General features: G+C 49.0%; 1 protein-coding gene across 3 annotated transcripts; it reads left to right on the forward strand.

Moving 5' to 3' along the window:
• Positions 1-77: 77 nt before the first annotated feature.
• On the forward strand, positions 78-15,743 carry actn3b (actinin alpha 3b). 3 transcript variants are annotated; one of them, XM_088990943.1, is made up of 21 exons: positions 78-171; positions 8,346-8,489; positions 8,569-8,688; positions 8,780-8,866; positions 9,623-9,710; positions 9,811-9,889; positions 10,013-10,094; positions 10,163-10,248; positions 10,323-10,415; positions 10,515-10,745; positions 10,836-10,983; positions 11,053-11,203; positions 11,279-11,387; positions 11,455-11,595; positions 11,673-11,855; positions 11,928-12,062; positions 12,309-12,488; positions 12,565-12,711; positions 12,803-12,868; positions 12,953-13,111; positions 15,186-15,743. In XM_088990943.1, exons 1-21 carry the CDS (start codon positions 93-95, stop codon positions 15,342-15,344), a joined length of 2,667 nt encoding a protein of 888 aa, XP_088847069.1. In that variant the 5' UTR covers positions 78-92; the 3' UTR covers positions 15,345-15,743. The 3 variants fall into 3 exon arrangements, with proteins under 3 accessions (XP_088847069.1, XP_088847068.1, XP_088847067.1); XM_088990942.1 differs by lacking the exon at positions 78-171 and adding an exon at positions 2,713-2,940 and having other exon boundaries at positions 8,375-8,489; XM_088990941.1 differs by lacking the exon at positions 78-171 and adding an exon at positions 2,713-2,940 and having other exon boundaries at positions 8,375-8,489; positions 12,803-13,111.
• Positions 15,744-15,834: the final 91 nt, after the last annotated feature.

A 15,834-nucleotide genomic window follows, 5' to 3' on the forward strand; every position in this document is an offset into this window, starting at 1 on the left:
CGCACGCACGCAAACACGCACGCACGTGATTTCAACAAAATGTCAGAATATATTATTTAAAATAACTGTGATAATACTCACCATAAATATGAATGGTTTTCTGTTCCTCATTGGTAAAAATACAGCCAAACGATAGGAAAGAAAGTCAACTTGCCAGGTCCTTAGTCGAAGGTACTGCTAGCTCGCCTGCACACTGCTCATTAGCATGCACGCTTGCTTCCTGTTGTCTCTCACAGAAGGATATTGACGCTCACGTTAGCATGAGGCTTGTCCAAGTGCCACTGATATTCAACTGTTTCATTCATGGTATTGTTTCATTGCAAATTAGAATCACGGCAGAACTTTTTCTCTCCACAAAGGCGAATCCATCCGTCCATTCAACGTGCCTTTTTTTAACTCGTCAGGCTTATTTAAACGGGGCGTTCACCTGTTTTGACATCAACGGCCATATGTCAATATCATCCAATCAAAATTGCGCTTTTCCCCCAACTGCCGCCCAAACAGGAAATGAACAGCGAAAAAGTGAGAATATGTATTTGGTTTTATCGGCGAGCCAGATGCAATCACAAAAGGAGCCATATATGGCTCGCGAACCATAGGTTCCCGACACCTAATCAAAGCTCTCAGTCCTTCGTTTCAATTTATCTCTCGATGGACCACTGCGGATGCCCCCTCCTCAACAGTTGCATGATTTGCACTTTGCTGCTTTGGCCTCCGGTGTTTTTCTTGACCCGCATCCGTCACTATAATGTCTTGTCTTGGTGTCTGTATTGTCCATCAAAAAGTCTGAGAATCATGCCGTGTTTTTCGGAAAAACCGAATAAAGAGTCCAAAGAAATGAAGTGTTTGTGGGCCTGTGTTTGTTGGAGCTCCTCTCCGTTCTGCATCCCCCCCCCCCCCCCTCCCCCCCGTATCTTCTTGGAATCCAGATCGGTGTCCTCACGAATGTACTTGGTGTGAAATCTCAGGCTTTTTATAGTCGTGCACTGAGCTGCTAAAGCTCCGACTCAATGCCGTTAGGGGGGAGTAATAATAATAATACATTTTATTTCAAGCACCTTTCAAAGCTGCCAATGCCCTTGACAGTCACAAACAAGCATAGATACAATAATAAATAAAATACAATTATAAATAGAATACAATAAATAAAATAGTTAGAAATAAGCGAGAGCTACACATAAAAAGCAATTTTAAATCGGTGGGTTTCGAGATGGGATTTGAAGGTGCGAAGAGAATCAATGTTACCAATGTTGGGGGGGAAATGAGTTCCAGAGTTTGGGGTCAGAGCCGCTGAAAGCTCTGTCCCCCATCGTGCTGGGACGGGCAGGGGAGGCGGGCACACAGGTGGAGGGAGGAAGAGGATCTCAGGGAACAAGAGGGAATAGAAATTTGAAGAAGGTCAGATAGGTATGGGGGGGCAAGGTTATGGATAGCGCAAAATGTATAAAGAATGTTAAAGTTGATTCTATATTTGACCGGGGGCCGACGGCGCTCTTAGAGAACGGGGGTGATGTGGTGAAAGGATGACGTTCTGGTCATGATCCGGGCAGAATAATTCTGGACTGGTTGAAGTTTGTGGAGAGGTTTCTGAGGGACACGAAGGATAATTGAATCGCAATAGTCAATTCGGGAGGTGACGACCATGAACAAGGATAGCAGTGGTGTGAGGGGTGAGAGTCGGGCGAAGACGATTGATATTGCGTAGGTGGGACTACGCAAATCGGGTTAAGTTATTTATATGGGAGTGGAAAGATAGTGTGCTGTCAAGGATAACACCTAGGATTTTGACCTGATGGCAGGGAGAAACGGTCAAATTGTCAATAGTGAGAGTACCTTATCACGAAAAGCTACACAAGTATTCAAGCCCCAATCCGATATCCAACCGGGCGTCGTTTGACTCAGTTGTGCTGGTAGCGGGACAGAGACGTGAATGACAGGCTGGCCCGGACATTGCCGGCAACTTCTGGGCCACAGATGACCAACATGTATAGTTAGAGACTAAGAATAGATGCTTGTTTTTGTGCACTAGGCAGAATTGGAGTCAGGGATGGCCCCTCTTACACACTCCAGTCACCCAAAAAAATAATATTCCTTTCGGCTTTTCCCTTCAAGGGGTCGCCATAGCAAATCAGTGTCCTCCATCTTCAGAGGGTTGATCCGCATGTTTGTTTTGGCCAAGCTTTTACGTCGGATGCCCTTCCTGACACCACCCTCTGTATTATCCGGGCTTGGTACCGGCACAAGAAGACTTGTGTCCTCTTGTGGCTACAGAACAAGCAACTATGAACTTAATAAAGATGAAGATGCTCAGTAACCCGGAATAAAAAATAAATAGAAAGCTAGCTAACTAATAGATAGCATCAAGGCTCAGGCTCAAAGTCTTCAGCTCTGCATTTGCATAAATATTGTCTTTAAAATAAATAAGTAGACAACTGCATTAAAAAAATACATAAATAAATAGATACATTCCAGTAACTCCAAAAATGATTTGGACAAATCTAAGCGAAACCAAGTGTCCAAACGGAAGCCGTCTTTCGGCGAAGCTTGTCCCCGGTTTCTGCGAGCGCTGAAGATGAGCACCGGCTCTCCCCCGCGAGCGGCAACAGGTGCGCGCGGGAGAGTGCGAGGAGTTTGGGGGGAGGTGGGGGTGTGGCCTCTGGGGGTCCTCCCCCCAGCCCCTTTTACGGGCCACAAGCCTGACCCTCAGCCCCTGGCTTGACTGCAGTCAGTCGGTCAGTGCGGAGCACGGCGTGAGCGCCCCAGGACAAGAGCTGGTGTGTCCCCCCCATTCTTGTTGATTTCTTTTCAGCGGCCACTATGACGACGCTCGAGAGCCACATGACGTACACCATCCACAGCGAGCAGACCTACATGACCCAGGAGGATGACTGGGACCGCGACCTGCTGCTCGACCCTGCCTGGGAGAAGCAGCAGAGGAAGGTACCGCCTGCCCCATTTACCTTCTGTGCTCATGTTCCGTGCGTGAGATGTCAAGACTTTTCAAATCACCTGAATTTCGTTTTCTTTATTTCAAACGTGTTCAGCAATGACAAGTTTGTCTTGCTGGTCGTGGTGCCAAGTTGTGGCCGTGAGGATATTTTTGGTCTTGGAACTGTCTCAGTGTTGTCTTTCACTTGCCCCCCCTCCCAATCCACGACCCCTCCTCCCCTCCATTCCTAAGAGTGTCTAAATATAATCATGTCTTTGGCCTCTGCTGGCCTAAAATTTCACTCCACTCTGATTTGGGGTTATGTTTTGTTTTTTTACCATTTGTAAATGTGGGGGTGATTCGTTTTGGGCGCAACCGCTTCTCTCCGCCTACCACTTAGCACCCCGTGACCCTCCTCCCTTGAATCGAGAGCTTTTGACATGGCCGAGACTTATTTCAGGCACTAGACTGAAATTGCCGTGACCTCACCTACGCCTTGGTGAGGTCACGCCCCGATCTCATGAGTGTCTGAGGTCTGGAGAGGACGCCGGGTGTTGCGTTGCGGATGAAATGAGCTGAAGTGGCTAAGGAGAGGGGTGTTTCCACTCCTCCTAAAAACATTCACCGTCTTGCCTCCTCGCTTTCCAACTTGCCCGCCTCGAACTCGATATATAGCCCCTTCCCCTTTCATCTTGGGTCCGCCTCCAAGTTGAGTGGCGGACTGTTGCACCGAGGGAACCTCCCTTCCACCGTGTTTGTTTGCATTTGAGGGGAAGCGCATTAGTGGGCGGTCACGGGTCATCGATCCAGCAGTCCTCCTTCAAATGACGTAAACCTCCTGAAGAGGGGCAAGGGGGCGGGGGGAGAAGTGACTTCATCGCAACAGGTGCGAGCTTTCAGTTCCAGGGCTGACTCCATGTGGTATTTTGCAATTAGCTAGCTAGCGGGAGTGCTTGGGCACACTCGTCATCGTCCCCGATCCATCCCTTCCTCCTGGAGCGGGCCTCAGGAATCTCGCCTTCTCAGCTGTCCGCCGGTGTCCCATAGCAACCCGATTTAGCCTTGACGCACCTTGTCCACGCACAGGCGCTTCTTGGCCTAGTGGCCCGAGAGGCCCCCCACGAGGCGTGTGTCTAAATTTGGTCAGGAGTGGCAAAAGGAGCCACGCACCTGCCAGGATCCTCGCCTGACCGTTCCACCCCACCCCGATGACGTGGGTCAAACGAGCAGTCACCTCGATCCCGTGTCGACTGCACAACTTGAATCAGAGCGGTCCCGTTCGTGACAACCACGCTTGAGCTTGGCATTGTGAGCCAGTCCTCTCGAAGCCGAATGTGTTTGATGTCTTAGGGCTTGCCTGGGTGCCGTTGAAACTGTCCCCCTACCAAGCCTCCACTGGCTCCCGGTCAAAAATAGAATCAACATTAAAATTCTTCTTTATACATTCAAAGATATCCATAACCTTGGCCCCCTATACCTATCTGACCTTCTTCAAATTTCTGTTCCCTCTCGTTCCCTCAGATCCTCTTCCTCCACCTCTGTGTGCCCCCCCCCCCCCCGCCCGTCTCAGCACGATGGGGGACAGAGCTTTCAGCTGCTCTACCCCCAAACTCTGGAACTCACTTCCTCCCAACATTCGAAACATCGATACTCTTCCCACCTTCAAGTCCCATCTCAAAAGCCACCTATTTAAAATCGCATTTTCTGTGTCACTCTTTCTCTTGTTTCTATTTATAATTGTAATGTATTTATTGTATTCTATTTGTGATTGTATTATATTTATTATAGTACCTATGACTGTCAGGTGTCCTTGAGAGCTTTGAAAGGCGCTTGAAATAAAATGTATTATTATTATTATCATCCAATCAAAATTGCGCTTTCCGCCAACTGCCACCCAAACAGGAAATGAACAGCGAAAAAGCGAAAACATGTATTTAGTATTCTCGGAGAGTGTCCTTGAGAGCTTTGGAAGGTGCTTAAAATATAATGTATTATTATCATTATTACCTGCGAGCATTCACTCAAACTCTTCAAACCTGCTCACAATGGCCGAATTGTTCTCACAGCCATCCAAAACCCCAGATCCAAAAACGTTACAGGAGGTCGATGAGTCACAACACAATTTGAAGCACACGCAAACTATGCCTACGCTTGGGCTTCCTGAAAGCGGTTATACGCGTGTCGTGCCTTCGATCGCACTTCTGAAACGGAAAGAAAAGTGGCAATGGGGTGGTGTCATGTTTGGGCATTCACCTTGTGTGAAAAGGAAGGAATAATATTAATACTAGCTGGCTGGTTGACTGGCTATCTATTGGCTAGCTAGTTAGCTGGCTGGCTATCTAATAGCTAGCTGTCTCGCTTTCTATCTATTTCAGTTACTTCCGGCTTGAATGAGTACTGGCGCGTGTGGCTGCCGCTGCTCACCCACAGAAAAAAATCCAGTGACTGTCAAGCGACCTTGAGAGTTTTGAAAGGCCCTTAGAAATGAAATGTATTATTTCATTTTTAAGCACCTTTCAAAACTCTCAAGGTCACTTTACAGTCACAGGATAAGTTTTTCTGTGGGTGAGCAGAGGCAGGCACACGCGCCAGCGTTCACTCAACCCAGAAGTAACTTGGATAGAATAGTAAGACAAATAGATAGAAACATCTGTGTAATCTCTCAGTCGTACAGGAGTGGTCCATCGATGAAAAGGTTTCTTCAGCCGTCATCTGTACAATTTTGAAGGTTTCGGACGTTTCGCCTCCTATCCAAGAGGCTTCGTCAGCGAACTAAAGTCTGACTGGTCGTATCCGCCCTATTTATATATCCCTAATGTCCAGGCATGGCGGCGCCGGACACTGCTATGATAGGTCCCTACTCTCAGGTTGGGGGGAGCAGAGGACCACTCCCTGCGGCCCCACCGATTGTTCCTACATTCCTGACTAACGACTTCCATGTACAGATTAGCCACTATGGGTGAAACTGGTGAGCCCATAGCACAACCATGAATTCTGAAGATACAAATAGGAGACGAGTAGCAGTAAACCAAAAATTCTGAAGGTACAAAAAGGAGAGGAGTAGCAGTACCTTACATTGCAGGAGTTTCTGAAAAATTACAGAGTACTTTGGCAACACAAAATTCCTACTTATTTCAAACCGATAAACACTTTCAGGCAAAAAATTAGTGCATCCAAAAGATAGGCTGCTAAATGAAAAACAAAGTAATGTAGTTTATTCAATACATTGTAAGAATGAAAATTGTAAAGAGCGATACATTGGGGAGACTCAACAAATTCTCAAAAAAAGACTTTATCAACATCGCAGGGATAATACTAATGGGCCTCTATCGGCAGTACATATGCACCTAAAAGCTAGCAACCACTCATTTGATGACAATGAGGTTAAAATCTTCGCGAAAGAACATAGATGGTTTGGAAGGGGAGTAAAAGAAGCAATTCTTATAAAACAACAAAATCCTTCATTAAACCGGTCTGGTGGGGTGAGGTTCAATTTGGATCGTTCATACAATAGCCTGCTCAGGCAACATAGGTTAGGCAACATTAGTAATGCTGATGAGGTGATACCGGAGGGAGTGGGGCAATCAGGCCAGTCGTTAGTCAGGAATGTAGGAACAATCGGTGGGGCCGCAGGGAGTGGTCCTCTGCTCCCCCCAACCTGAGAGTAGGGACCTATCATAGCAGTGTCCGGCGCAGCCATGTCTGGACATTAGGGATAATATATGTATATAGGGCCGATACTACCAGTCAGACTTCAGTTCGCTGAAGAAGCATCTTGGATAAGAAGCGAAACGTCCAACACCTTCAAAAAAGTACAGATGACGGCTGAAGAAACCTTTTCATCGAAATAGATAGAAATCTAGACAGGAAGCCACTGGATAGCTAATAGCTAGCCAGCTCGATAACTGGCCAGCGGGCCAGATAGCTATTGTACGGTATTACAAAAAAGACAGAATATTTCTTACTAATGTCTAAATAAAAAAAGTGAAAAGAACAAATAAATAAATAAATAATATGACAACACAAAGATACAGAGAGTCCTTCATTCCTCAGCACTTGATGTACCCTCTATGTGACATGACGAAAGAGGAGAGGATGAAAGCGTCCTTTTTATCAGTGGATCAGGGACGTCATGGTGGAATGTGCATGTCTACTACAAGCTAAATGTTGAAAGCAAACACGCAGCTGTAGCATCCATTGCCGAAAAAATTAATAGTGAAAGGTCAAAAGGTCATATGCACGAGCGGAACGGAGTGTGGGTGCGGTGCGCAATTGTCGAACAGACGCTGGTGCAAAGGTAGAGAGAGACTGACACTGAAATTTTATCCAGGCATTTTGCATCATAGTGCATGCGCATGCCTGTTCTCATCTGGTGCCGTGTGTGTGTGTGTGTGTGTGTGTGTGTGTGTGTGTGTGTGTGTGTGTGTGTGTGTGTGTGTGTGTGTGTGTGTGTGCGTTGTTAGGTTAGATTATTACAAGCTACTATTAGCGTTAACAGTTACATTTTATCTTTTAACAATTTTATAGATATTAAATATTTACCTTATTGCGCAACGATTTAACCCAGAGGTGTCAAACATACGGCCCGCGGGCTGGAACCGGCCCCCAAGGAGGTTTGATCAGGCCCGCAGGATAATTTAAAAGTGGAAAAAATGCACGACCTACATGGAATTTGTTTTTTTTTAATTAGGTGCAATTCAAGGATTGTCCACTAGGGGCACAGTGGTGCTTTTTCAACTGCGGTTTCAACACCCTCATTAGCCAAAATGTCATCCAAACAGAGAAAAGTAAATAAGGAGTATAATTTTCAATGAAAAATGGACCGCGTCATATTTTTTTTTTACAAAGATGCGTAGGAAACCTTTGTCCTTGGTGTGTTTTCTACAAGTTTCTGTATTTTGGTTATTTATAGCATGTATGCTCTAATTTTAATGGTCCATCCCACTTGTCATCTACCGAGGCCATATGTGGCCCACAATGTGAGATGAGTTTGACACCCCTGATTCAACCTAACAATTGTTCGTTGTGAGAGGGATGACCAAAGAATGACACAAAGAAATCAAGTTCCCCTTTTGGTCCTTCCTGGGAACTGGTTTCACGTCTCTGTTCCCAAGGTATTTCCCGACCTCCAGGCTGGTTGGAAGGTAGATCAAAAGTTGCGTCCTGCCGACTGAGTATTTGGTCACTTCCTTTCATCTGCGTTGTCCAGCGTTTGGCCATGTTGTCGTTTCACACTTCCTTTGTGTCTGCCAGCTGGCTCCCCTTCAATGTCCTGGCACCTGAAACATATGTCTCCAACCAATAATACCTCTTTGTTCTGTTATTTATATTTTACAAGCAAAGCAATATTTATACTGATTAAACTTCATATTAAGACTTAATATACATGCCTAATAAGTGTTTCTATTTCCTTCAGCATGCATGCGCGTGTTTGTGTGGCGTCAGACTTTCACAGCCTGGTGTAACTCGCACCTGAGGAAAGCTGGCACGCAGATCGAGAACATTGAGGAGGATTTCAGGAATGGCCTCAAGCTGATGTTGCTTCTGGAGGTCATATCGGGTAAGCGGGATGGGGGGCAGGGGTAACCGGGCCACGACGCTTGCATCCCGACAGCCAGGCTGAATTTGCTTGCGGGCAGGCGAGAGGCTCCCCAAGCCGGACAAGGGAAAGATGCGCTTCCACAAGATCGCCAATGTCAACAAAGCTCTGGACTTCATCTGCAGCAAGGGTGTGAAGCTGGTGTCCATCGGCGCAGAGGGTGAGCGGCCTGCCGGCGGTCACCGTCGGCCACTTCAAACTTGAGAATGAGAAAATGGGGTTCACCCGTGCGTGTGTTTGTACACTGGCAGAAATCGTTGACGGCAATGTGAAGATGACCCTGGGAATGATCTGGACTATCATCTTGCGCTTCGCTATCCAGGACATCTCTGTGGAAGGTGTGTCCTTGTGCGAATGCCCACCTGCCACTACATGCAGGGCATCTTCATTGCCATGTCGGTCTGTGATTCCATTAAACAGCGCCGTGTGGCCTAGCTATCTGTTAGCTATCTATTAGCTAGCTAGCTTTCTATCTTTTTGAGTTACTTCCGGGTTGAGTGAACGCTGGCGCGTGTGGCTGCCGCTGCTCACCCACAGAAAAATGTATCCAGTGACTGTAAAATGACCTTGAGTTTTGAAAGGCGCTTAGAAATGAAATTTATTATTCATGTGACACGACTGATGTTTGAGCACCTCCATCCTCCAAGTTATGTCTTCACGCCGCTTCACCGGATGTAGCACGCAGTCAGATATAACCTGCGCCTAGCTGCTTTGCCAGTGGTGCCATCCGACGGAACATTAATGGGTCCGCTGCGCAATCCCCTGGTTAGTTAGTCACCAGGCTAACGCTATCTCGCTCGCATGGGCTGATTGACCTGCAGCGGCACTAGAGTGACACTGACGGGAACACCGGTGCTTTGCTAGGTTGTGTTGACTGAAATGATAGCGTAGCGTTTGACCTTCCGCGTGGACATCCCCGGCAGGTTGGACATTGAAGATTTCGGGGAGGAGGGGAAAAAAATCCCTCTTCAGCTAGCCCGCGGGGCAGAATAATTGTCGATTTCAAAGGCCGGATTTTTTTGCCAACGTTGACCAGCAATGGTCCAATTGCGCCTATCCTGCCTTCAAGTAATGACGTGTGCGCATTGGTGCAGAGACGTCCGCCAAGGAGGGTTTGCTGCTTTGGTGTCAGAGGAAAACGGCTCCCTACAGGAACGTCAACGTTCAGAACTTCCACATCAGGTGGGTTGTCAGGATATCTGTCCCCCTTTTGGTCCGGACGGGCTCTCCGCCCCCATGGGGTCCATCCTTGATGTTTTCCTCCTCATTTTTCTTATTTCAGTTGGAAGGACGGCCTGGCTCTGTGCGCCCTCATCCATAGACACAGACCTGACCTCATCGACTACTCCAAACTGAGAAAGGTGCTTCCTCCCATCCTTGGTTCCTTCCTTTCATCCTTCCTCCTTCCTTCCTTCCGACACTTGTTTGTTTGTGGAGCTCCTTCCATGCTGTCTCTTGTCACAGTTGACGTATGTCGCCCGTAGGACGATCCCATCGGCAACCTGAACACAGCCTTTGATGTGGCTGAGAAGTTCCTGGACATCCCCAAGATGTTGGACGCCGAAGGTTGGCCTCACCTCTGTCCGGTTTCACCACGTCATACTGTGTAGGCTAAGTGTGGATGTGGCCCTCAGACATCGTCAACACGCCCAAACCTGACGAGAAGGCCATCATGACCTACGTGTCCTGCTTCTACCACGCCTTTGCCGGCGCCGAGCAGGTACACTTTGCCGCCAGGAAGAGGTTGCGCGTCGCCAGCTGCGACATCTCATCAATTCCGTCTGGCACCGGCAGGCCGAAACTGCCGCCAACCGTATCTGCAAGGTGCTAGCGGTAAACCAGGAGAACGAGAAACTGATGGAAGAGTATGAGAAGCTGGCCAGCGAGGTGAGAAAACTCCGGTAGCATCCTCGCGCGCGTCCTCGCGTCTTTTGTCCTGGGCCGCCCTCCTCCTTGAGCGCACCATGCCTTGTGGGGCGAGCGCAGCTTCTGGAGTGGATCCGCCGCACCATCCCCTGGCTGGAGAACCGCGTGGCCGAGCAGACCATGCGGGCCATGCAGCAGAAGCTGGAGGACTTCCGCGACTACCGCCGCGTGCACAAACCGCCGCGGGTGCAGGAGAAGTGTCAGCTGGAGATCAACTTCAACACCCTGCAGACCAAACTGAGGCTGAGCAACAGACCCGCCTTCATGCCCTCAGAGGGCAAGATGGTGTCGGTGAGCGCCCGGCTCCTCACGTTCTGCTTCTCGCGCACGGCCAACGTGAGCCAGGCATGACTCACTGGCGGCGGCGGCTTTGTCCCGCAGGACATCGCCAACGCCTGGAAGGGTCTGGAGCAGGTGGAGAAGGGCTATGAGGAGTGGCTGCTCACGGAGATCCGTCGCCTCGAGCGGCTGGACCACTTAGCCGAGAAGTTCAAGCAGAAGTGCGCCATGCACGAGTCGTGGACCGCCGGTACGTGCACGTTTTCGCGCGGTTCCTTCCCATCTGCGGCGTGTGACCAGAATCTGGACTCGGATTCAGGTAAGGAGGACATGCTCTCTAGGAAGGACTACGAGTCTGCGTCTCTGATGGAAATCCGAGCGCTGATGAGGAAGCACGAGGCTTTTGAGAGCGACCTCGCCGCTCACCAGGACCGTGTGGAGCAGATTGCCGCCATCGCCCAGGAGCTCAAGTAAGACCCCGAGTCGCCGGTGACCCTGGGCCAACTTTTGTGGTTTTTGCCGTTATTTTCCGTGTCGCGCTTCAGCGAGTTGGACTACCACGATGCCGTCACCGTCAATGCCCGCTGCCAGGGCATCTGCGACCAGTGGGACAACCTGGGAACTCTGACGCAGAAGAGGCGGGACGCTCTGGAGGTAGGAAAAGCCGCCCTCGGTGGACCATAGCCGTCGTTTAGGTAACGCTGGCGGCGCTTCCCCACAGCGCGTGGAGAAACTGTGGGAGACCATCGACCAGCTGTACCTGGAGTTTGCCAAGAGGGCGGCGCCCTTCAACAACTGGATGGACGGCGCCATGGAGGACCTGCAGGACATGTTCATCGTCCATAGCATCGAGGAGATCCAGGTGCAACTGAAGCCGCGTGCCCTGCCTCGCTCCCATTCCGTGAGGCTAAAGGCTGCCTTTTCTGTCCACCTTTGCAGAGTTTGCTCACGGCCCACGACCAGTTCAAGGCCACGCTGCCCGAGGCGGACAAAGAGCGCATGGCCACGCTGGGCATCCACGCCGAGATCATGAAAATCGCTCAGACCTACGGAATCAAGCTGTCCGGCATCAACCCATACACCAACCTGACGCCCCAGGACATTGGCACCAAGTGGGACACGGTGAGCGGACTGGGGAGGCCGGGTGTTTGCTCAGGTTACGATGTCTTTGACGGCCTGGATGTCGGTGTACAGGTTAAACACCTGGTGCCCCTCAGAGACCAAATGCTGCAAGAGGAAGTGGCCCGACAGCAGGCTAACGAACGGCTCAGGCGCCAGTTTGCCGCCCAGGCCAACATCATCGGACCATGGATTCAAACCAAGATGGAGGCAAGCGCACTCGGGGGGGGGGGGGTTGCAGCGTCAAATTGGGTAGTTTGATGGAAACTACCTGCCAACCACGGTGAGCTCTGTAACTCCCAAAAGTGAGGCCCAATGGCGGGTACAAGGCGTCGTCTGACGTGATCTTCAGACGTAAAGTAGTTATGGCGCCCAAGAAATCTGGTATATTCCTTGTCCGTTGCTGCTCCATCTTGACCATGCCATGCAACTTTGTGCTTCCCAACTGCGGTGTAGGAAATTAGCCACGTATCTGTGGACATCGCCGGCTCTCTGGAGGATCAGATGACCAGCCTCAAACAGTACGAACAGAACATCATCAACTACAAGTCCAACATCGACAAGCTAGAAGGCGACCATCAGCTGAGCCAGGAATCGCTCATCTTCGACAACAAGCACACCAACTACACCATGGAGGTAAGGTTTTGGGTTTTGGGGTTTTGGTTTTTCTTTCCTTGGTCGGTTCCTCACGGTCCCGCGCGATGCTTTGCAGCACATCCGTGTGGGTTGGGAGCAGCTCCTCACCACAATTGCCAGAACCATCAACGAGGTGGAGAACCAGATCCTGACCCGTGACGCCAAGGGCATCAGCCAGGAGCAGCTCAACGAGTTCAGGGCCTCCTTCAACCACTTTGACAGGGTGAGCCGCGTGACGGACGCATATGGGCTGGAAGTTTTTTTTTCCGCAAACCGACGAGCCGGGTGCTTTGCTGCTGTTTTCTCTTTTATAGAAAAGAAACGGCATGATGGACCCAGATGACTTCCGCGCCTGCCTCATCTCGATGGGCTACGACCTGGTGAGCTTCCTCGGCCAGTGTAGCGGACTCATTAGCGGACTCCTTCGCCCTGCGTTTCTTCTCAATCTTGTTGATTTGCGACAGGGAGAGGTTGAGTTTGCCCGCATCATGACCCTGGTGGACCCCAACAATACTGGCGTGGTCACCTTCCAAGCCTTCATTGACTTCATGACCCGAGAAACTGCCGAGACCGACACCGCTGAGCAAGTCATGGCCTCCTTCAAGATCCTGGCCTCAGACAAGGTACGCACGCATTTATGGGCACTTCCGATTGGCCGGCGCCAATTGTTAGCGCTCCAAATGGGTGAGTTGGGGGGTGGGGGGCATGGTGACAAGCCCCAAGTTGGGCCTCGGGTTAATCCCGAAAATTTCAGCTGATGCTCAAAGCTACCGGATTTGCCATTTCCACCTTCGACTGGGCAACGGATGTTGACGCATGTGTATGCTTCTGTATTTGGGAAATGGATTCTGTTGGGTCGAGATGTTTCAATGAAAGGATCATCACTTGTTTGGATGAAAAACCAGGCAGTAATGAGAAATCGGAAACAGAGAAAGAAGTTCTTTAACTGGGCAAAAATGTGGCTACTCCAATCTGTTTTTTTTCATTTTCACTCAAATTTGCAGGACCCACAGACTACATAAACATTCAATGCAGCGTAAGAAACCTTACTCTCTTCTTTCATCAGAAAGAGTTAATTCATAAGTTATGAGTGGATTTATCTGAGCTTGAAATAGGGCGACTGTACAAAATATAATATCATCCATACATATTGATTTATATAGCGCTTTAACAACAGCTGAAGCTGTAACAAAGCGCTAACGGACAAAAGGCAAATGCTGCCTACTCGTGGGAGGGAAAAACATTGTCAGAGGTCTGACCAGCGCTTTTCCCACTGATCTGCAAGAAAAACAAAAACCTGAACAATTTCGGGAATGCCGCTCCACGAATAAATTTGGGAATGGCAGTGAATGAGTTAATCGTTGGAACAGGATGAGGCCTGCTGCCCCCACCAAGATGGCGGGTCGTGGCGGCGCAAGAGAGCCCCACGCTTGCGGAGAGCATTTATTAACATCGGTGGGTGTGACGTGCTTTGAAAGAGCCTATCAGGTAAAGGCTCCAAAAGAAGTAAACGAAGAAAAAGAGATGAAGAAGAAAGAAACCTAGAAGAAAGACATGAAGAAGAATGAAACGATGTTTATGATGTGTACTTAAAGGACAACCGACACCCCCGGACAAGTTGTGTCCATAATTTGTAAAATCACTTCAAATGACTTCGACTGAGCGCATTTGACAACGATTCCACCGCATATAGCTCAATTTTACATTTTAAGACTGGCGCTGATTATTCAGGAAGTCTTGTTTTCGAGTTGATGACGATGCCCTATGTGACGTCACGGAGGGAACGCCCCTGACCGATAAAGCAACACACAATGCATTTTGGGTACTTTTTTTCGCCTGAAAACACAGTGTTGATCGTGAAATTTGAAGGAAAACTACATAAACAATGCGATGGTGAATCGTTGTGTGTCGCACTAACACTACCAATTGCGGTAACACCATAAAAGTGGACATAAATACTCTGTCGACAAATCAGCCCATTTCCAATGGAGCTTGAGCGCCATCTTGTGCATTTTCTGGGACTCTACATTGGAGTCCAGACGGCTCGAATTGATACGGAAGGACTTCTTTAATCGATTGCAAACATTTATGCTTTCCTCTTCAGAACTATTTGAATCATATTCATAACTGGATGAGTAACAAGAAAGCATCTTCTCCGAATCTGAACTCTCTGAAGCCATTTTTTTGATTCTGGAGCAAGGCAGTGTGTGACTAATAGTGGCGTCACAAACAAAGGGGTGGGACTTTCTGAATCTGCCCAGTTCCAAGCTCATTTTGTGGCAGTTTTGGGACACTTGAAGTCATTTTTATTTGTGTTTTGCATTTGACTAAAAATATCAGCCTGCTTGTTTTCGGTATTTTAGGTGCTATAGAACGTTTTTCTGATGTCAGTTAGGAACAAAAAAAAAAATGGTGTCGGTTGTCCTTTAATGAATTCTTCTGTCAGATTTGATGAATTATCCGAACTCCATCAACTCCACGAATGCATTTTTGCATTCACATTTGAGTTTTAAAAGTGTTATTTACTGCCACATAGCCAAGGATTGTGATACGAGCAACTCATAGTTGACGTTCCCAGCGTCCTAGATTGGAAATTTGAACAACTTTGCAAAGAGCAATCGTGCGCCAATTACATGCGACCGAGCCCTGAGAATGTGCCCTAACCCATATCCCATCCCCTCCTCCCCCCCAACTCAGAGCTACATCACAGTGGAAGAGCTTCGCCGCGAACTTCCGCCCGAGCAGGCAGAGTACTGCATCAGCCGCATGACCCGCTACGTCGGCCCCGACAGCCCTCCCGGTGCCCTGGACTACATCTCCTTCTCCAGCGCACTCTACGGCGAGAGTGACCTGTGAGGCCCACCGGGAGGCGAGGCCACTCCAGCAACTAGTTTTTATTGTACTGCCCGTTTACACAAAGGCACGCACACACACACACACACGCACACATGCACACACACGCACGTACTAGTGCAGGGCGGGTCTGGGGGAGGGATGAGAGCAGTGACGTGATCAGAAGTTAAGCGTCGTGGGTAGCTCCAGGTGTAAATAAAGCAGCACAGGGAATGATGACAAGTGGATCTTTTTTTTTCTTGTATGTGTTGGGAGTCTTAACGAGATGTGGCTGGAAGGTTTCTGACGGGCTGATGTGTGACCCTCGACTGTGCTTCCTCCTCCCACCCCCACTTAAAATCCACACCAAAGCTTTTGGAAATGACACACTTGAAATAAAACCTTGTCAGATTTGAACCATCACTGCACACTGTGTCTTGCTTCTTCCTTGAGACATGCGTGTGTGTGTGTGTGCCTGTGTGTGTTTTTGTATGACTGGTCTTGTGAGGACTAA

Source organism: Hippocampus bargibanti, linkage group LG02, assembly GCF_051943395.1.
Source record: "Hippocampus bargibanti isolate YZ-2025 linkage group LG02, ASM5194339v1, whole genome shotgun sequence".
Taxonomy (NCBI): Eukaryota; Metazoa; Chordata; class Actinopteri; order Syngnathiformes; family Syngnathidae; genus Hippocampus; species Hippocampus bargibanti.